General features: G+C 43.6%; 1 protein-coding gene across 26 annotated transcripts in view; it reads right to left on the bottom strand.

Annotated features, from left to right (window-relative positions):
• Window positions 1-22921, bottom strand: part of LOC128931702 (uncharacterized) — a 664375-nt gene that overhangs the window by 484748 nt on the left and 156706 nt on the right. For 24 of the 26 annotated variants that reach the window (XR_013533730.1, XR_013533737.1, XR_013533720.1 and 21 more), the window contains one exon: window positions 4813-4878. Coding sequence is in view for 1 of the 26 variants with exons in the window: in XM_078368313.1 (XP_078224439.1) it covers window positions 4813-4878 (66 nt within the window). In the remaining 25 variants the exon portion in view is untranslated. Of the gene's footprint in view, window positions 1-2399; window positions 4879-10555; window positions 13739-22921 lie in introns of those variants that run through there. The other 2 variants (XR_013533741.1, XR_013533738.1) reach the window with 2 other exon arrangements.

Genomic DNA, 22921 nt, shown 5'->3' with positions numbered 1-22921 from the left:
CCAGAGCTGGTCGTTCCCGTCCAATCTGTCCTTCACATTGTTACCAAATCTGGCTTCTTCACTCAGGGCTGTCACCCTGTTGTTCCCTTGCTGAGGGGCTTCTATTACTGGCGGGAGCAAATCTAACCTCGGATTTGCCTTGGCACCCGTTCATCAGCGGGCCCGCTTCACCTGTGGAGTTTGGGACGCGCTGTTCATCCCCCAGGGCTGGGAGTAGCCAAGCCAGTTCCTTGGCACCACTGGGCCTTCCTATAACGGTTGTTTCCACCAACTGTACTCCCTTAGGCAGCATGGTGGTGAAACCAAGCCAAGGCCAAAGTCATATGGCCACAGCCCCACGAACTGTGTGACCTCTGCCCAGCTGCAGGTGTTGCGTAGAGGTTAGGTGAAGTGGTGTGCTAGCAAATGTTCAACAAGTGGCTCTCTGGGAGAGAAAATATGCGCATATGTAGATATAAACACATAGGTTTATGATCAAACTGCTGTGGAATACACACAATCTGGTAAATTCCAGATAGCCAATTGATTCTCATATATGCTTTCTTTGATTTTTATTTCACTTATTTTTATTTTTAAATATTATAATAACCAAAGATAGGGTCTCACTATATTGCCCAGGCTGGTCCCAAACTCATGACCCATCCTCCCGCCTTGGCCTCTCAAAGTGCTGGGATTACAGGCATGAGTCACCACACCCAGCCACTTGACAAACTCCCTTCTCTGTAGCCAACCCATGGTGGCAACTGATGAACAAGTACAGCTCCGGGATGGCTGTTTACATATTTTCATTTATGTAAACAGCAGAAAAGTGAAACAACAAAGATCTGTGTCAGAATGTCACTCATTCATCAATGACAGGAACACTCCTTTACAAAATCAGATACAGTTGTCAAAGGCTGGAGGAAGACTTTCTCAATTTTTTTTGTGTCATTCACAAGCTAACGGCTATCAATAGGCAGACTTTAAAGTTTTATCTGTATGTTTAGTATTATTTCCAACACTTCCTCAAGTCTAGACCAAGGGTTCCACAAAATTTGACTCTTATGAGCCAGATAATAAATACTGTTAACTTTGTGAGCCATTCGGTCTCTGTCACAACTACTCAACAGGGCCATTGTAGTGCCCAATCAGCCGTGGACAACACGAACACAAAAGAGCGTCCCTGCTATGTCCCAATAAAAGTTTTTATAGAAGCAAATGGGGGCCCGGATTTGGCCCACAAGCTGTAGTTTCCAACCCTTGTCTAGACAACCAACAAGGCAATAAATCCAGCCCTGATTTGTAGCGTTTGTTTACAAATCAGCTGCCGTGGCTATTTTAAGCTAACAGTGCAAAATCACCGGACGAGGGGCATGGAGGGGAGATGTTCGCCAGCCTGTAGATAGCTAGTGTCATATTTCCACCTGTGTGAGTTTCCTAGGGCTGCCATCACAAGGTGCCACAAACCAAGTGCCTTAAACAACAGAAATTCATTGTTCTATGGCTCCAGAGGCTGCCAGTCCGAGATCAAAGTGTGGGGAAAGGACGCTCCTTCTGTGAGCCTCGAGGGATAATCTGTTCCATGCGTCTCCCTAGTTCCTGATGGTTTGCTGCCATGCTGGGCGATTCTTGGCTTCTGTGGCATCACCCCAATCTCTGCCTTCATCTTCACACGGTATCCTCCCTGTGTGCACATCTCTCTGTGTCCAAACTTCCTCTTTTTATAAGGATACCAGTAATACTGGACTGGACTAGGGACCCACCCTAATTACCTCATCTAAACTAATGACATCTTCAACAAACCTATTTCCAGGTAAGGCCATGTCCTGAGGTAGTGGGGGTTAGGACTTCAACATATGAATTTGTGGGTGGAGGGGATGCAAGTCAACCCATAAGATCTCCATATATGGATAAGAGTTATAAAGAGCCTCTAGAGCATAGATAATTTAAAAAATAGCAAAAGACCTGGAAAGTGATGACTTAAGAGTATTTATTATATTTATTTTAATCTAATTTATTTAGTTATGTTTATTTATTTAGTTATACATTCATATAAGGAATGTATATATACTTGTTTGTTTGTTTGTTTTTTGAGACAGAGTTTCACTCTTCTTACCCAGGCTGGAGAGCAACAGCGCGATCTCGGCTCACCGCAACCTCTGCCTCCTGGGTTCAAGCAATTCTCCTGCCTCAGCCTCCCGAGTAGCTGGAACTACAGGCGTGCGCCACCATGCCCATCTATTTTTGTATTTTTAGTAGAGACAAGATTTCACCATGTTGACCAGGAAGGTCTCAATCTCCTGACCTCGTGATCCACCTGGCTTGGCCTCCCAAAGTGCTGGGATTATTGGTGTGAGCCACCGCGCCCGGCCTGTTTGTTTGTTTTTTGAGATGTGATCTCACTCAGGGAGGAGTGTCACCCAGGGAGGAGTGCAGTAGTGCAGTTTTCCTCACTGCAACCTCTGCCTCCGCCTCTGCCTCCCAAGCTGAAGTGATCTTCCCATCTCAGCCTCCCGAGTAGCTAGGACTACCGGCACACACCACCAGGCTGGGCTAATTTTTGTATTTTTAGTAGAGACAAGGTTTCATCATGTTGTCCAGGCTCGTCTCAAACTCCCGAGCTAAACTGATTCATATGCCTCAGCCTCCCAAAGTGCTGGGATTACAGGCATGCACCACTGTACCCGGCCTATAGTTTAATTTATAATACTAGGTATGTTTAACAACTGGCTCACAAAATTCTAATCAACTCTCTTAAGCCAAAATGCGTTGCCTTCAGCACACCCCTCATTTAAAGGGATATGTGCTGTGGCAGAGCTCCCCAGGGAAGTAGGGTCCTGATATGGTTTGGCTGTGCCCCCACCCCAAATCTCAACTTGAATTTATCTCCCAGAATTCCCACATGTTGTGGGAGGGACCCAGGGGGAGGGAACTGAATCATGGGGTCTTTCCCTTGCTATTCTCCTGATAGTGAATAAGTCTCATGAGACCTGACAGATTTATCAGGGGCTTCCACTTTGGCTTCTTCCTCATTTTCTCTTGCTGCTACCATGTACGAAGTGCCTTTCGCCTCCCACCATGATTCTGAGGCCTCCCCAGTCATGTGGAACTCTAAGTCCAATTAAACCTCTTTTTCTTCCCAGTCTTCGGTATGTTTTTATCAGCAGCATGAAAACAGACTAATACATGTCCCCTCCAGGGGCCGGAGACAAGAGGAAGCAACCCTTGGTCCTGAATTCCTCCCCTCCTGCAGGACCCCTGTGAGGCAAGATGTGTCCATCTCACTCAGTTTCCCTATACTTCTGGCCTACTGCAATCACCTGAGAACCTCCATCTCACTGGGCCAAACCTAATTTCTTTTTGTGTTAAGCAGCAGGATATCAGGCTTCACATGAGAGCCCATCCTTACTCATTGTTCTCTGGCTCTCAGTCTCTCTCTAAGGCCCAGTAGAACCCTTAGATCTTCTAGCATCTTCTCCAACAAAGCCAGTCCACACGAGTCTATGCCTTCACTGAATTCCTGTAGCATCTATTTCCATATGGTATCATACTATCCTCTAGCTGACTTCTGCATGAATCCCCTTCTTCTCTACTAAATTTATAAAATATTTGGAAAGAGAGACTATGTTCTTTGCTATTGCTCTATCCAGTCCAAAACTAGCCAGATAAAAACAGGGCTTTAATAAATGCTTATTGCTTGCATAGAGAATACCAAATAGTTATCAAAAGCAAATCTGTCCTAGGCCCAGGTTAGTAAGAATCAGGCTTTGTTCCAGACAGGGGCCAAAGTGAAATTCAAGTATAGTCATTATTTCTGCTCACAAGATTTGGCATGTCTGAAAAGGAAAGAACAGCTCAGACCAAGGAGAGGGATCAGTGAGGAGGGCTTCTCTGTGTCCCCTAACTGTGCCTTATGGGGATGTGCTCAAGGTGGGGACAATGGCCAGCAGTCCATGAAGAATAAGGAATCACCTGTGTGCTAGTTAAGTTAATGCCATCTGGCATAACTAGCACACCCCAAATTCTCAGGGGCTTCACAAGATAAAGTGTTATTTAATTTCACTCACATCAATGGTAGAGACTGGTGGTGGGGGATGGAGGGAAGGAGAATGGGGTAAGGAAAACTGAGTTCACATGACCATTACGAACAGAGCTGACAGAAGCTCTGCCATCTTCCCCACATGATCCTCATGCCCTGGCCCTGGGGGCTGAGGCCACTTGGCATTTCTAGAAAGAGAAAACATGTCCAGGATCCTGTAGGAGGGTTCTGGGACCAGAACTAGAGGTAGCTTCATCATTTCTGCCCACATTCCATTGACTGGTACTCACTTTCATGGCCCTGCCTGGATCTAAATGGGCAGGGAAAGCAACAACTTTACTGTGGGAAGGAAGCATGAATCACCAATGGCAGCTGCCCTCTCTGCCGCTTCCCGGGTCCAAAACAATCCCCACTATGGCACTTCCTGGCTTTGATCCTCCCTCCTCTCCTCAGGAAGGTCCATGCCTGCATGCCAAAACCACCTATGCCACCATGCAAAGAACGATTTTGTAACTCAGTAAACCGTGTCTTCCAGGCCTAACATCCGGATTCTAGGCCTTAAAATCCTTGCTATTCCTGCTCTTATAAAGGTTCCCTTTTCTGAATCTAAGCCCCAAGTTATGTAACCTTCCTTTATCTGCACCTGCACCACAGAGCCTAAAAGTCTTCCATATAAATGAGTCTGGCCGGGAATTTCCCACAATCCCCAACAAGGTGTCTTAGTTCTTTTGCATCACTATACAGGAATATTGAAGCTGGGTATCTTAAAAAGAAAAGAGATCTATTTGACTCACGGTTCTGTAGACTGCACAAGAAGCATAGCGCCAGCATCTGCTTCTGGTGAGGGCCTCAGGAAGCTTCTATTCACGGCAGAAGACAAAGGGGAACCAGCAACACATGGCAAGAGACAAAGGAAGAGAGAAGGGAGGACATGTCAGATATTTCTAACAACCAGATCTCCTGGGAAGCAACAAAGCAAAAACTCACTCAATACCAGGAGACAGCATCAAGTTACTCATGAGAGATTCACCCCCACGACCCAGACACCTTTTACCAGGCCCCATCTCCAACATCAGCATCAGTTTCTGACATGGGATTTGGAAGAGGCAAACATCCAGTTGATATTACAAGGACAAATCAAGTAAGAAGCTTAATCCACCCTGCTGTAGAATTTGGCTTCAGCATCCCAAAAGGGTGGATAGTTAAACCCTAGCAGAGTTGTAAATCATTCACAAAAATTGTCCTAAGCCAGGGAAGAATCTCACTTGGCTGGAAAAGGTCAGTCAATACATGAGAATGGACCTGATATCTCAAATTCCTTTCAGGGCCAAGGGATTCCAGTTCCAGTTGCTAGGTCCTAGTTCTGTGTGGCTTGAACACCCTTCAGTTGCTCTGTTCAAGTGAAGTGGCTAAAGCCCTACTTGTCATGTGGTTTTCTGCCTTCAAGTGGTTTGCCTAGAATGAATTTCAGGATTTCAGCTGAAACTGTGAAAGATATGTCTTATTCTAGAAGCCAGCCTGAGGATGAAACCAACACACAACCCAGGGAATATTCAACAGAAAGAAATCAGAGGAAAAAGAACTTGAACCCAGATCCAAATGCTCCTAAGTGACGACCTACCTTGAACTTTTTCAGTCGTGTGAGCCAACAAATTGTCTTTACTGTTTAAATTAGTCCGAGGAAGGATTTGTTACCTACAGCCTAAAGCATCTAAACCTAGATACTGGACGTCTAGTGTTTTAACTGCCTCACACACCTTACTTCTTCTGGAAACACTACTCTCCTTCTTTGGGGGAACTGTTCCTCCCCATACACACACACACACACAAACACGCATGCACAGTTCTAAAAAAGGGCTGCAAATTAAAGCTGGCCCCACCATCTGTTCCCAACCCAAAAGGGAAAATATAAGGCCCAACAGACCAATTAGAGCCTTTCCTTGCATTTTAGAGATGGAAGGGAGAAAGACGATCCTTCTCTGGTAGTGGAGCCAAAAGCCACCTGCAGCCCTACTTCCAGCTTTGTGATGAAAGCCAACTGAGAGACAGAGGAGAATCCTGGAACATTTAAAACCCTGGTTCCAAGTGATCTTGAGGCCCTCTGCCACCTTGAACCTTCAGTGAATTGGCTGTGTGCACCAGTGAATCCCCCACTCCTCATCCCTGTGCTTCCTTGGGTGGATTTCTTTCCCTTCTTTGACCAGGAGTCCTGGTCCTATCTCTCTGACCTGAAGCAGTCACTGAGAAGCTTCCCAAAGATGAAACACAGAGCCTTCTAGGCTGCCTTATACTCATCTCTAAAGTGAAGGGGTTGGGCTGGGCATGGTGGCTCATGCCTGTAATTCCAACACTCAGGGAGGCCAAGGCAGGTGGATCACCTGAGATCGGGAGTTTGAGATCAGCCTGGGCCAACATGGAGAAACTTCATCTCTACTAAAAATACAAAAAATTAGCTGGGCGTGGTAGCATGCACCTGTAACCCCAGCTACTCAGGAGGCTGAGGCAGGAGAATCACTTAAACCCAGGAGGCGGAGGATGCAGTGAGCTGAGATCACACCATTGCACTCCAGCCTGGGTAACAAGAGTGAAACTTCCTCTCAAATAAAAAATAAAGTGAAGGGGTTGAATGAAACTTTGCCCGGAGTCCCCCTTGGCTCTATTCTTTGCCTGAAGCCTTCCCAGTCTTCTGCTATGGCCTGAGTGTTTATGTCCCCCTGAAATTTGTATGCTGAAATCTTAAGCCCCAAGGTGATGGTACTGGGAGCTGATTAGGTCAGGAGGGCAGACCCTCATGAATGGAATTAGTGCCCTTAGAAAAGAGACCCAAGGGAACCCATTAGTTTCTTCTACCGTGTGAGGGCACAGCAAGAAGGTACCGTTTATGAACCAGGAAATAGCCCCCACCGGACACTAAATTTTCCAGCACCTTGATCTTGGACTTCTCAGCCTCCAAAACTGTGAGAAATAATTTTCTATTATTTACAGGTCACCCAGTTTATGATATCTTGTTATAGCAGCCTGAATGGAGTAAAGCAAGCCTCTGTTGCCTCCAGCAACAATGACAACAGCACCTACTTGGTCTACATATAACTTTGCACACCTTTCTCTTCCTTGTTACCATGCCCCATTTTTGTTAAACATAAAGATTGATTCATAAAGTTCACATTGGCCATCAGCACATGCTAACAATATCAACAGCTTCCATTTATTGGGTGCTTACTCAGTGTCAAGTTAGGTGTTTCATACATTGTTTTTAAATCTCATAACCTACATGTACCAAATGGCAATAAAAATAGGCAAATTTTCAATATGATACTGAATGGGCAGAAGCTGGAAGCATTCCCCTTGAAAACCAGCACAATACAAGGGTGCCCTCTCTCACCGCTCCCATTCAACATAGCATTGAAAGTTCTGGCCAGGGCAATCAGGCAAGAAAAAGAAATAAAGGCATTCAAATAGGAAGAGAGGAAGTCAAATTATCTCTGTTTGCAGATGACATGATCCTATATCTACAAAACCCCATCGTCTCAGCTCAAAAGCTTCTTAAGCTAATAAGCAACTTCAGCAAAATCTCAGGACACAAAATCAATGTGCAAAAATCACAAGCATTCCTATACACCAACAATAGACAAGGAAGAGCCAAATCATGAGTGAACTCCTATTCACAATTGATGCAAAGAGAACAAAATAAATAGGAATACAGTTAACAAGGGATGTGAAGGACCTCTTCAAGGAGAACTACAAACCACTGCTCAAGGAAATCGGAGGACACAAACAAATGGAAGAACATTCCATGCTCATGGACAGGAAGAATTAATATTATGAAAATGGCCATACTGCCCAAAATAATTTATAGATTCAATGCTATTCCCATTAAACTACCATTGACATTCTTCACTGAATTAGAAAAAACTACTTTAAAATTCATATGGAACCAAAAAAGAGCCTGTATAGCCAAGACAATTCTAAGCAAAAAGAACAAAACATCACACTACCCTACTTCAAACTACACTACAAGGCTATGGTAACCAAAACAGAAAGGTGCTGGTATAAAAACAGATACAGACCAATGGAACAGAATAGAAATCTCAGAAATAAGATCTCACATCTACAACCATCCGATCTTCAACAAACCTGACAAAAACAAGCAATGGGGAAAGGATTCCCTATTTAGTAAATGGTGCTGGGATAACTGGCTAGCCATATGCAGAAAAGTGAAACTGGACCCCTGCCTTATTCCTTATATGAAAATGAACTTAAGATGGATTAGAAACTTAAATGTAAAACCCAAAACTTTAAAAACCCTAGAACAAAATCTAGGCAATATCATTCAGGACATAGGCACAGGCAAAAATTTCATGAGGAAAGTCTCAAAAGCAATTGCAACAAAAGCAAAAATTGACAAATGGGATCTAATTACACTAAAGAGCTTCTGCAGAGCAAAAGAAACTATCATCAGAATGAACAGACAACCTATAGAATGGGAGAAATTTTTGCAATCTATCCATCTGACAAAGGTCTAATATCCAGAGTTTACAAAGAAATTTAAAAACTTACAAGAAAAAAAAACCCCATTAAAAAGTGGGCAATGAGCCGAGCACTGTGGCCCATGCCTGTAATCCCAGCATTTTGAAAGGACGAGGTGGGTGGATCACCTGAGGTCAGGAGTTCAAGACCAGCCTGGCCAACACAGTGAAACCCCATCTCTACAAAAATACCAAAATTGGCTGAGCATGGTCGCAGGTGCCTCTAATCCAGATACTCAGGAGACTGAGGTGAGAGAATCACTTGATCCCAAGAGGCAGAGGTTGCAGTGAGGCAAGATCACATCATTGCACTCCGGCTGGAGCAACAGAGCAAAACTTCGTCTCAAAAAAAAAAGTGGGCAAAGGACATAAACAGACACTTCTCAAAAGAAGACATGTATATGGCCAATGAACATGAAAAAAAGCTCAACATCACTGGTCATTGGACAAATGCAAATCAAAACCACAAGGAGACCCTGTCTCATGCCAGTCAGAATGGCAATTATTAAAAAGTCAAGAAACAACAGAGGCTGTTGGGGCTGTGGAGAAATAGGAACACTTTTACACTATTGGTGGGAGTGTAAATTAGTTCAACAATTGTGGAAGACAGTGTGGTAATTCCTCAAGGACCTAGAACCAGAAATACATCTGACCCAGCAATTACTATCAGTGAGAACCTGTAGCATTTGGTTCCCATTACTGGTGTTTCCATTACTGGATAATATACCCAAAGGAGTATAAATATTTCTATTATAAAGGTATATGCATGCATATGTTCATTGCAGTACTATTCACAATAGCCAAGACATGGAATCAACCCAAATGCCCATCAATGATAGACTAAAGAAAATGTGGTACATATATACCACTATATGGAATACTATGCAGCCATAAAAAGAAGATCATGTCCTTTGCAGAAACATGGATGGAGCTCAAAGCCATCATCCACAGCAAACTAACACAGCAACAGAAAACCAAACGCTACATGTTCTCATGTATAAGTAGGAACTAAATAATGAGAGCTCATGGACACAAGGAGGGGAACAACACACACTAGGGCCTGTGGGTGAGGAGCTGGGGAAGGAAGAGCTTCAAGATAAATAGCTAATGCAAGTTGGGCTTAATACCTAGGTGATGGGTTGACAGGTGCAGCAAACCACCATGGAACACGTTTCCCTATGTAACAAACCTGCACATCCTGCACATATATCCTGGAACTTAATTAAATTAAATTAAATTATAATAATAAAGGCAAATTTTGAGCCAAGCCCTCCCTTTCCAGCCCTCCAGATCCTTGCCTCTGCTTTCCGGTGGTCCTCCACTCCAAACACCTCTGAGACTCTCCTGTTGTGCCTCCTAAGGCTTTGATGGTAAGAATTTGTTCCTAGTTCCACCCATGTGAGGTTCTCAGTCCTTCTCCTCTAGTGTCTTTCTATGATTCCTTGAAAGCAGAGGGACCCCAAACTGGAAACAACTCCCAATGTCAATCAGCAATAGAATGCATGAAAATGTTGTGGGGTATTTACTCGATGAAATCCTATGCTGCAATGAAAATGAATGAATGATACCTATGCACAGCGATATTTGCAAAAGAAGTAAGATGTAAAAGAAAGTACAGGAATGATTACAGGTAAGTAAAGATCAAAATTTGATAAAACGAACCCAAGGCTTTAGATGTCAAAGTAGGGGTGACTTGGGGAGGGATGACAGGGCAGAGGCAAAAGTAGTACTTCTGAGGTGCTGGTCACATTTGGATACTTAACCCTGGTCGGGAATTAGGTTCAGTTTATAAATGTTTATTGAACCAGACACTTAGGGCTTGTGTGTTTTCCCTTTCTTTCTCATACTTCAATACAGAAATCTTAAAAGGAGGAAAGGGGATGTGCTATTCCGATGTCCGGGCTCCAGTGCTTGGCTGCTGCTATCCTGAATTCTTCTTCAAGCCCACCAGTGCCAGAATCTACAGAGCTTTCATTCCAGGGCCCACACTGCATTTGGGGGACCTATTTACCTATGACCACAGCAGTCCTGGTATCCTGTGCCATCTCTGTTGCTGCTGCTCACTGGAAGCTTCCTGTTCCCATGCTGCTTATCTCCTGGACTTATCTCTCCATCCAGTAAGGAGAAGCCCTTTTTATCTCAGGGGCCCAGCCCTCTTCATACAAGGATTGGGCCCGGGTGGGGCACCTCTCATGCTACTGTAACTTCAGCTTTACCGCCCAACTCTCTGAGAAAGTATTCCCCAGGAGAGTTTATTATATTTCCAGTAATAAAGAGCTCTGTTTTCATCACGCTTCTCCTACCGGGGGTGTGTTAGCACCCTGGCAGGGAGTTGGTTCAATGAGGGCCATATGGTATTATGGTTAGGAGCATGGCTCTGGATCACTGGCTCAGTCCTCGCTCTGCCACTTCCTGGCTGTGGGTGAGTTCGTTCAGTTCCCTGTGCCTAAGTTTCCAAATGAAAAAAAAAAAAATGGCCTTCTTTCTAGGGATTGGAAAGATTGAGAGTGTCTATCACATGTTAATTGCTTAGAACAGTCTGGCATATGGCAAGGTTTCGACCAATCTTAGCAACAGTGATTATTTGTTTCTACTTGTAATCTGCTTTTATCTCTTGTCCTGCCCTGAAGCCCATCAGCCATGTCTGTTCATTCTTAGACCCTGGTTGAGGGCAGAGTTCATGTTCTCATCCACCATTCCATGCCTGCTAGAGAGGCTTTATCTATGGAAAGCACACAACCCCCTTAAGTGGGCCACCTAACTCTAAATGCTGGCATAGCCACATCTTAGGTCTGAGCCGGCCAGCATACCATCAAACCCCGGGCAGCCCTGTGAAATAGGAATTTGGGGCTCATGTTGCCAATGTGGGAACTGAAGCTCAGAGAGGTGGAGCAACTTGTGCAGACTGATGTGGCAGGTACACGGCTGAGCTGGATTCGAGGCCGGCTTTTGCTGACTCTAAAACCCAGATCCTTCCCTTGAGGCCACAGCATCCTCTCAGGCAGAAATCACTGTGGATGACAAGGAAACAAAAGGCACTATCCACTTCACATAAATTGTGACCTAGTGCAGGAAGGAAGACACAGAAACAAATCAAAAGTTAAACATTGGCACGGCCACAGATTATTAGGCCTACACAGGCCAGAGCATTGAGGAGAGCCATCTTCAACCAACCGAGATTAGATATTTTATTGATTTATTTTATTTTATTTTATTTTTTTGAGATGGGGTCTCGCTCTGTCACCAGGCTGGAGTGCGGTGGTGTGATCTTGGCTCACTGCAATGTCCACCTCCCAATGTGGTTCAAATGACTCTCCTGCCTCAGTCTCCCGAGTAGCAGGGACTACAGGCACGCACCACCATGCCCAGCTAATTTTTGTATTTTTAGTAGAGACGGGATTTCACCACGTTGGCCAGGATGGTCCCGATCTCTTGGCCTCGTGATCTGCCTGCCTCAACCTCCCAAAGTGCTGGGATTACAGGTGTGAGCTACCATGCATGGCCTAGATATTTTATTCTTTAGAATGAAGTTTCTAGAGAACAATTCTTAGAGGAAACAGAAAGATCAAAGTCAGTCAATGGGTCCAAAGGGTCGTGATTGGGATTATGGGGCTAGAAGGACGGACAAGCCAAGCATCAGAAGTCAGGCAAAGGTGGAGCCAAACAGACTCTGCCAGGCACTGAGCAAAGCACTTTATGTATCCATGGCTGTGTTGGGGTCCCCACAACCACCCTCAGATTCAATGATTTGCTGTAGAGACTCACAAAACTCAAAAAGCTATTTTACTCACATTTATCATTTACTACAGAGAAAGGATGTAGATTTAAATTAGGAAAGGTAAAAGCTGTAGGCCAGGTATGGTGCCTCACACCTGCAATCCCAGAACTTCAGGAGGCTGAGGTGGGTGGATCACCTGATGTCAGAAGTTCAAGACCAGCCTGGCCAACATAGTAAAAACCCATCTCTACTAAAAATATGAAAATTAGCTGGGCGTGTTGACACATGCCTGTAATCCCAGCTACTTGGGAGGCTGAGACAGGAAACTCGTTTAAACCCAGGAAGCAGAGGTTGCAGTGAGCCGGAATTGCACCATGGCACTCCAGCTTGGGCAACAGAGCAAGACTCTCTCTTTAAAAAAAAAATGAAAGGTGTATAGGGCAGGGGCCAAGACCAGGCCTGAACCTCCAGCTGTCTTCTCCCTGTAGAAGGATTCTCTGTACAAACGATTCTTCATCCTCCTAGCAATAACCACTGACAACACCTACAGAGGACTGTACCAGGAAGCTCACCTGAGCCTTGGTGTTCAGGATTCTGTTGGTGGTCAGTTACACAGGCATGGAGCCTCACATGGCTGATCTCAGTTACTCAGACCCCATTGCTTGCACAGGTAAAATTGATAAGATGTGACCCAAGGCCTCCACCACAAGTCACACCATTAGTATAAATTATCTGGCATGGCCCCAGGCTCCAGGCCCCAGGTATAGACATAAAGATACTCTAATCAACAGGATATTCCAAGGTCTTAGAGGTGATCTTTCAGGAGCCAAGTCAAGGATCAGGTTTTTTGGAATGTACAGAGTTTAAACATTCCAAACCTTCTGAGTCAACCTTTTACTGCAAATTCCATTTAATCTACATAGCAGTCCTCTATATAGATGGTACTGTACCCACTTAACAGATGACAAAACTGAGGTTCACACCATTGAACCAACTTGCAAGGTCACACACTAGTAAGTGGAGGAGCCAGGATTCCATTCCAAGTCTACCTGGCTTTAACACCCATACTCATGCACTTTACTCTGCTGCTGTCCCATTCATATCCAACTGGTTCCAGAAAGTACTAAGTACAACTGATGAATGAGTCTGTGCTCTCCCCTTCACTCATGAGAGAACTTAGAGCCAGGCCGATTGGATGGTCCTGGAGTGTACACCTGTTGTGAATCTCTGACACATTGAGTGCTTATGGAATTTCCAGACTGTGGAGGCTCAAGAGGCAGGCAGAGACCTGAATCACCTATAACAATATCCTCTATACCTGGCACATGGAGTATGAATGCAACTATTATTTTCTAGCTAAATGAAATGTTTTGATAATGATCAACCTGACAAACTATCTTCATATATGAAAGATAAAATATTTAATTCATATAGTTAACAATTGCAATTAGAAAATATTAGCAAAACTTAGGGCCAAAAGTCACTTATATACAAAAACAATATGGTTAACCTTGGGTTACCAAAGAAGAAATGAACAGGATAAATAATTTTTAAAAAATTAAAAACATGAAAATTTCATACATGTAAAGTTTATATTAACTTCTATAATTCAGCCGGGTGTGGTGGCTCACGCTTGTAATCCCAGCACTTTGGGAGGCCAAGGCGGGTGGATCACAAGGTCAAGAAATCGAGGCCATCCTGGCCAACATGGTGAAACCCTGTCTCTATTAAAAATACAAAAATTAGCTGGGCATGGTGGCATGAGCCTATAGTCCCAGCTACTTAAGGCTGCAGCAGGAGAATTGCTTGAACCCAGGAGGCGGAGATTGCAGTGAGCCGAGATTGCGCCACTGCACTCCAGCCTGGGCGAAAGAGTAAGACTCCGTCTCAAAAAAATACCCTTATGTAATTCATTACTGAAGGATCAGGAGGATGGTAGGGCTTTTTCAGAGAATTCAAAGAATGGAAGTTTTATGGTCAATCCATCAAAACTTTTTCTTTCTTTTCTCTTGTTTTGCTTTCCTCTTTCTAGTTTGAAGAGGAAAGCAAAACAAGAGAAAAGAATGAAAGAGGAAGGAAGGAAGGAAGGGAGGGAGGGAGGGAGGGAGGGAGGGAGAGAGGGAGGGAGGGAGGGAGGGAGGAGAAAAAGAAAGAAAAAAAGAGAGACACAGAGACAGAAAGGAAAAGAAAGAAAGGCCAAAATAAGTTTACTGAGTTAGAGATCAAGCTGGTTAATGACCTACAGGACAATAAAACTATAAGCATTGAAGTTATCTTTTCTACTAATAAAAATTATTTGTATCTCTAATAAACGAAAGTCTCTAAGTTAGCACGTAACTTCACAGCATCTGAGCCCTAATCAAGAGTAAACAGAATTCAGTGAAAAGTACATTCCCTTGTGAATCAAATAATCTGTGGGTAAGCTTGTTACACAAAACCCCAGGGTGACATCAAAAGTTTTAGATAATTTTTCTTAATGATTGCTATGGTTTGAATGTCCCCCAATATTCATGTGTTGAAACTAATCAAGCAATATGATAGTATTGAGAGGTAGGCTGATTTAGGAGGTGATTAAGCCACGAGGGTACAACATTCACAAATGAGACTAGCAACCTTATAAAACGGCTGGAGGAAACGAGCTAGGCCCTTTTTGCTCTTCCATCCCTCCCACCGGGTGAGGACCTGGCATTCGTCGCCTCCACAGTTGCAGCAACAAAGTGTGATCTTAGAAGCAGAGATTGGGCCCTCACCAGACACTGAAACTGCCCAGGCGTTGATCTTGGACTTTCCAGCCTCCAGAACTGTGAGACATTCTTTGCTGTTGTTATAAATTGCCCAGTCTCAGGTATGTGGTTATAGCAAACAGACCAAGACAATAATAAATAGGGGGTTTTTTTTGGTTTTTGTTTTTTGTTTTTAAAGACGGGGTTTCACCATGTTAGGCAGGCTGGTCTTGAACTCTCGACCTCTGGTGATCCGCCCACCGTGGCCTCCAAAGTGGATAGGGTTTTTTTTGTTGTTGTTGTTTGTTTGTTTTTGAGACGGAGTTTCGCTCTTGTTACCCAGGCTGGAGTGCAATGGCGCGATCTCGGCTCACCACAACCTCCGCCTCCTGGGTTCAGGCAATTCTCCTGCCTCAGCCTCCTGAGTAGCTGGGATTACAGGCATGCACCACCATGCCCAGCTAATTTTTTGTATTTTTAGTAGAGACGGGGTTTCATCATGTTGACCAGGATGGTCTCGATCTCTTGATCTCGTAATCCACCCGCCTCAGCCTCCCAAAGTGCTGGGATTACAGGCGTGAGCCACCATGCCGGCCCAGGGTTTTTTTTTTTTTAACATAAAAATAGTTCAGAGTCTTAAATCAACAAATCAGAGTTAGATTGATATCTTCAGACTGTCCACTTTAAAGCAATTTGCAAGCAGCTATTTTGTCATTTCCCAGGCTTACCTGATAGACTTCTGCATTACAAACAGAATTGCATATTCTGTAGTACAAGAATATTGTTAAAATGCAACATACTAAAAGGCTATTTCCAAGGCAAACAGAGGCATCAACTGCCAGGAAAAAACAGGGATTATCAAAGAATACCAGTTAAAGCTCTACCAAAAATAGAGCTCTTCAAAAATACTAATCCCCTAGTATTATGGTTAACTATTTGTTTAAACACATTTAATCCATCAAAGATACTGTTTTGATTGAGTCACTTGTCTTTATGAATAAATGGTAATGGGCTTGAATTTCCACAATACTTTTTACACTTTAATTTAGAGTCCAATAATTGAGGTTTTTTGAAACTCCAGCAGAGGCTGTTGTGAAATTCGTTTTTGCACTGTGCATGAAAAAAAAATAGTTTGATCAGAATCTCAGTAGTGGCAATCAAGTTTGGAGAGCAGGCTTAGGAAAGAGTATTTTAACTACTTATTAACTTTTAAAATATTGTGAACACTTTAGAGGCATCATTTACATAAAATCAATGCAGTAATTAGAGATTATTCTTATCTTTTCATTAAGATAAATCTCCTGAGAATCTCTATTCATCACTTAGTGCTAGTCCCTAGTTTGACTTCATCTGAAACACCTGGAGGATGCTTTAAAAATAGAAACACATATAACCCAGCCCACCCCTGAGATTCTGATGCAGCAGATAAAGCCCAGAACATCCACTGAAAAGCTGCCAGTGACTATGATGCATACCAGATATGAGGACTGCTAACCAGGAAGGATGCTTTTTTCTGCTAGACTATTTCATATGACAGTACAGCCTTAGGAGCACTGGCTCTCAGTTCTAAAAAATAACTTAGCAAAGATGTAACTTGATATGGAAATTGTATGTCCTACAATTCTGACTTTTCAGTAAAGTGGACTGCACTGAGCCCCCAGATCCTTCTAACTAATGAACTTTGTATTTTCATCTAGCAATTCACAGCAAGAACCCAGGTTCGGTCAACCTTATCCAGTGCTAGAAACTCAAACCAAAGCTAAGGGTTGGCAAGCCCTGGCCAACAGGTCAAATCTATCCTTCTGCGTGTTCTTAAAAATAAGTTTTATTGGAACATAGACATGCTTATTCATTTACAGATTATCTATGACCGCTTATACACACACTACAAGGACAAAGTTAAGTAGTTAACTTTGAGAGAGACAATATGGCCCCCAGAGCCTAAAATAGTTATTATCTGGCCCCTTACACAAAGTTTGCTGGCCCCTGGCCTAAATCTTCACTTAAATGAATGAATACATTATTTTTCTTTACAGTAAAATATAAAGAACTCAAATCCAAAAATACAGCTCTTACAATTCAATAAAAAGAAGACAGTGCAATTTTTCAAATAAGCAAAAAATATGAAGCCACGCTTCATCAGAGAATATATATGAATGGCAAATAAGGACACGAAAAACAGCTCAACATCATGCCTTATCAAGAAAGCATGCATTAAGGCTTGGCTCAGTGGCTCATGCCTGCAACCGCAGCACTTTGGGAGGCCAAGGCGAGTGGATCACCTAAGATCAGGTGTTTGAGACCAGTTTGACCAACATGGCGAAAACCCATCTCTGTTAAAAATACAAAAAAAAAATTTAGCTGAGTGTGGTGATGCATGCCTGTAATCCAGCTACCTGGGAGGCTGAGTCAGGAGAATTGCTTGAACCCAGAAGGTGGAGGTTACAGTGAGCCAAGGTTATGCCATTGCACTCTGGCCTGAGTGAGATTCTGTCTCCAAAAAAAAGAAAGAAGAAAGAGAGGGAGACAGAGAAAATATCCATTAAAACTACATGTTGGCCAGATGCAGTGGCTCACACCTATAATCCCAGCACTTTGGAAGGCCAAGGTAGGTAGAGTACCTGAGGTCAGGAGTTCGAGACCAGCCTGACCAACATGGCAAAATCCTGTCTCTATTTAAAAAATACAAAATTAGCTGTGTGTGGTGGTGGGTGCTGGTAATCCCAGCTACTTGGGAGGCTGAGGCAGGAGAATCGCTTGAACCCAAGAGGCAGAGACTGCAGTGAGCTGAGATCACACCACTGCACTCCAGCCTGAACAACAGAGTGACACTCCCTCTCAAGAAAAACAAAACAAAACTACATGTTACTAGATACCACTACCATACTTACTAGAATGGCTAAAAGTGAAAAGACTGATCATGCCAAGCACTGAGAAGGATACAGGGCAACCACAACTCCCATATGTTGGTGATGGGAATACAAAATGGTACAACCACTTTTTTGTTTTTTGAGTCAGAGTCTCTCTCTGTTGCCCAGGCTGCAGTGCAGTGGCATGATCTCCACTCACTGCAACCTCTGCCTCCTGGGTACAAGAGATTCTCCTGCCTCAGCCTCTCGAGTAGCTGGGATTATCAGTATGTACCACCATGCCCAGCTAATTTTTGTTTTTTTAGTAAAGAAAGGGTTTCACCATGTTGGCCAGGCCGGTCTCAAACTCCTGATCTCAAATGATCTGCCTGCCTTGGCTTCTCAAACAGCTGGGATTACAGGCATGAGCCACCACACCCAGATGGTACATCCACTTTGGAAAACTGGTAATTTCTTAAAAAGTTAAACATAAACCTACTATACAACCCTGCCATTCCACCATGAAATATTTACCTGTAAGAAATGAAAGTGTGTGTCCATACAATGGCTTGTACACAATCATTCATAGCAGTTTTTTGTTGTTTTGTTTTGTGTTGTGTGTTGTTGTTTTTTTTTTTTTTTCCTGTAGAGATGAGATCTCACTATGTTACCCAGGCTGGTCTTTGAACTCCTGGGTTCAAATGAACCTCTTACCTCAGCTTCCCAAAGCACTGAGATTATAGGCATGAGCCATCATGCCGATCTACAGCTTTATTTTTAATAAAAACTGGGAAAAACCCCAATGTTCATCAACAGAAGAATGAATAAACAAACTGTGAAATATCCATACCATGTCAAACTACATGCAATGAAGATGAATGAACTACTGACACAGGCAACAACATGGGTGAATCTCAAAATAATTATGTTAAGCAGAACAAGCGAATACAAAGTACATTCTAAAAAGGCAAAACCATAGAGACAAAAATCAAAGCAGCCGTAGCCAGGAACTGGGAGAAGGAAGAGATTGACTATGAGTTCAGTATAAAAGAACTTTACGAGGCTGGGTGAGGTACCTCACATCTGTAATCCCAGCACTTTGGGAGGCCAAGGTGGTGAATCACTTGAGGTCAGGAGTTCAAGACCAGCCTGACCAAAATGGTGAAACCCCACTCTACTAAAAATACAAAAATTAGCCAGGTAAGCTGAGGCAAGAGAGTTGCTTGAACCGGGGAGGTAGAGGTTGCAGTGAGCCAAAATCATACCACTTCACTCCAACCTGGGCAACAGAGTGAGCCTGCCTCAAAAAAAGAAAAAGAAAAAACTTCTGGAGTGAAGGAAATGTTCTATACCTTGATAGTGGTGGTACTTACACTGTAAGTTTGTCAAAATTTATCCAACTATTCTCTTGAAAGGGATGGATTATTCTGTATGTAAATTATTCCAAAATACACCTGATTTATAAAAGCACACAAAAGCCAGTTGGAAGGGACTCCCATCAGCCAAATCCAGGACCATTTAAACATCAAAATAAATAACAATAGTAATGAATAATAAGCCACTGAGTGAAAAAAGATTCTCTGAGTCCATACTGATATAAAGAAAGAAAGATATAAGGGACAGGACAAAGTTCATGCTAACAGGAAATGACAGCTGATTAAATATGAATAACAAAATTAGAAAACAAGCATTTGATTATTACTGTGATAATGATTAACTCATTCAAGAATCATCAAGCCAGGACCAGCATGGTGGCTCACACCTGTAATCCCAAAGCTTCAGGAAGCCAAGGTAGGAGGATTGCTCAAGCCTAGGAACTTGAGACAAGCCTGGATAACAAAGTGAGACCCCATCTTTACAAAAAATATATATATATAAAAATTAGGTAGGCATGCTGGTCCACACCTGTAGTCTCAGCTACTCAAGAGGCTGAGGTGAGAGCTTGAGTTCAAGGCTACAGTGAGCTACGTTCACACCACTGAATTCCAGCCTGGGTTACAATAACAACAGCAACAACAACAACAAAAACCCATCAAATGGATGCTAAAAATAATGGATAAAAGTTTGCTGAGAAAGTGAATACTTGTATAGTCTCAGACTATCTTCCCACATGGTACTTATTAATTACAAAGGGAAAAATAGTAATTTCACAATAGAGAAACCTAGCAGATGAATACTTAAAGTGATCAAATCTATCCTCTATAATGAGACAAATTTATATCATAAGTCTTCTATATAAAACACTGAGAAATGCTTTAAATCTTCAATATTAAATATGACCCTGGCCTGACGTAGTGGCTCATGCCTGTAATCCCAATGCTTTGGGAAGCCAAGGCGGCTAGATCACCTGATGTGAGGAGTTCAAGACCAGCCTGGCCAACATAGCGAAACCCCGTCTCTACTAACAAAATACAAAAATTAGCTGGGCATGGTGGCACATGCCTGTAATTCCAGCTACCCATAAGGCTGAGTGAAGCAGGAGAATTGCTTGAACCTGAGAGGTGGAGGTAGCAGTGAGCCAAGACTCTGCCATTGCACTTCAGCATGGGCAACAAAGAGTGAAACTCCGTCTCAAAAAAAAAAAAAAAAAAAAAAAAAAAAACACAACCTGGGAGGTGGAAGCTGCAGTGAATGGAGATCACACCACTGTACTTCAGCCTGGGTGACAGAGCAAGATACCATCTCCATCCCCCTCCCGAAGAAAAGAGAATGATGATGAAGCACATGTGGCAAAAATCTTAGTATTAGGGAGGGTAGATAGATATTCTTTCTACTGTTACTACAACTGTAAATCTGAAATTTGTTCAAAATGTAGATGTTTAGCAAATAAATTAACTGAACTCTGATTCATGGAGGTATTACGATTTTCTCCTTGTATAGACCTGACACAAATTAGGCACATGCTATGGCACAGCTAAAAAATTAAAGGGCAAAAGGTAAATTCAGGAAAAGGTGAGAACAGGCATGCAGGCACCGTCTCCAGATCCCTCCGCTGCTCCATTAACAGCCTGTTATTCTACAGTGAGACCAGGGACACCTTGTCTATGCTTAAGTTTTCCCTACAACACAAGCAAAGTACGATGAACAGTATGATGTGGCACTACTTCCACAGCACCACGGGAACCAGTGAGAGATGTCTCTCCTGCTCCTTCGTGTATTCTTTTGGTTTTTTGTTCCTTTCCTCTATGAAAGAAGTAAAATGATAAGGAAGCACACACAGTTAGTGACCATGGATTAGCAGGTCCCCAGCAGACCTGCCATCCTCCCAGGACATCCGAGTTTCACCTATGAAATTACAGTGGTGGATCTGTCCCCTTCCTGATTTTATTTATTTTTTATTTTATTTCTTTCTTTCTTTCTTGAGACTATTTCTTTTTTGAGTCTCACTCTGTCATCCAGGCTGGAGTGCAGTGATGTCATCTCGGCTCACTGCAACCTCCGCCTCCCTGGTTCAAGTGATTCTCCTGCCTTAGTCTCCTGAGTAGCTGGGATTACAGGTATGTGCCACCACACCTAGCTAACTTTTGTATTTTCAGTAGAGACCGGGTTTCACCATGTTGGTCAGGCTGGTCCCAATCTCCTGACTTTGTGATGCACCCACCTTAGCCTCCCAAAGTGCCAGGATTACAGGCATGAGCCACTGCGTCCAGCCCCTAATCTAATATTTTAATGTTCTCCTTTAGACTTTAGATATCAGTGTCCAGACAGCCTATGAGTGGAGTCTCCAGCACCTACAGATGTGGCTCCCTGTGTTCCTGTGGCTCTCCAAATGTCACTGCTCTTCCCCAGCAAGAATTTGGCCAAGCCTTGATCCAAAGCAGCTACTGCATGGTGCAACAGTGCAGAACAGTTTGGGACAGGAAGTGAAAAGACACCACATCCTCTTGAAACCACAGGGAAAATCTACTAGGCCTGGTATCAAGGCCTCACGATGTCAGAAAGTGGCAGTTGGATTCTCGTCTTCTTCAGGAGTTTGGTTGAGGCATTGGTCACTGTGGTGTCTGCCTCTTGATTTTTATCTGGAGAAGAATGCCAATGTCTACCCCAGTGCTTGACCAGAAAAATCCTAAGACAGTCGATCTGAAGGCCCCTAGAAAGTGATAATCATGGCTGGGCAAGGTGGCTCACGCCTGTAATCCCAGCACTTTGGGAGGTTGAGGCAGGTGGATCATGACGTCAGGAGTTCAAGACCAGCCTGGCCAATGTGGCAAAACCCCGTCTCTACTAAAAACACAAAAATTAGCCAGACATGGTGGCGCACGCCTATAATCCCAGCTACTCAGGAGGCTGAGGCAGAAGACTCGCTTGAACCCGGGAGGTGGAGGTGTGGTAAGCAGAGATCGTGCCACTGCACTTCAGCCTGGGCAACAGAATGAGATTTTATCTAAAAAAAAAAAAAAAGAAAGAAAGAAAGAAAGTGATAGGCCGGGCACGGTGGCTCACGCCTGTAATCCCAGCACTTTGGGAGGCCGAGGCGGGTGGATCACGAGGTCAAGAGATCGAGACTATCCTGGTCAACATGGTGAAACCCCGTCTCTACTAAAAAAAAATACAAAAAATTAGCTGGGCACAGTAGCACGTGCCTGTAATCCCAGCTACTCAGGAGGCTGAGGCAGGAGAATTGCCTGAACCCAGGAGGCGGAGGTTGTGGTGAGCCAAGATCACGCCATTGCACTCCAGCCTGGGTAACAAGAGCGAAACTCCGTCTCAAAAAAAGAAAGAGAAAGTGATCATCATGAACATGTAGTGAATGCCTGCCATGCCTTCAGGGGCCTGGGTGCACCCAAAATCACCAAGATTCTGTCAGAAAACTTAAAACGCTTAGAATTTGAGACTCCTGGAGCTACTTAAAAGTGGCCTTGGAGCCTGATGTGCTTTGGCTCCATGTCTACACCAAATCTCATGTTGAACTGTAATCCCCAGTGTTGGAGGAAGGGCCTGGTGGTGGGTGATTGGGTCATGGGGCTGGATTTCCCCTTTGCTGTTCTCGTGATAGTAAATGAGTTCTCAAGAGATCTGGTTAAGGGTGTAGCACCTCCCCTTCACTCTCTTCCTCCTGCTCTGGCCATGTAAGATGTGCCTGCTTC

Source organism: Callithrix jacchus, chromosome 4, assembly GCF_049354715.1.
Source record: "Callithrix jacchus isolate 240 chromosome 4, calJac240_pri, whole genome shotgun sequence".
NCBI classification, from domain to species: domain Eukaryota; kingdom Metazoa; phylum Chordata; class Mammalia; order Primates; family Cebidae; genus Callithrix; species Callithrix jacchus.
The sequence above is the reverse complement of the archived record's forward strand: the minus strand, read 5'-3'. Positions and strand labels throughout refer to the sequence as shown.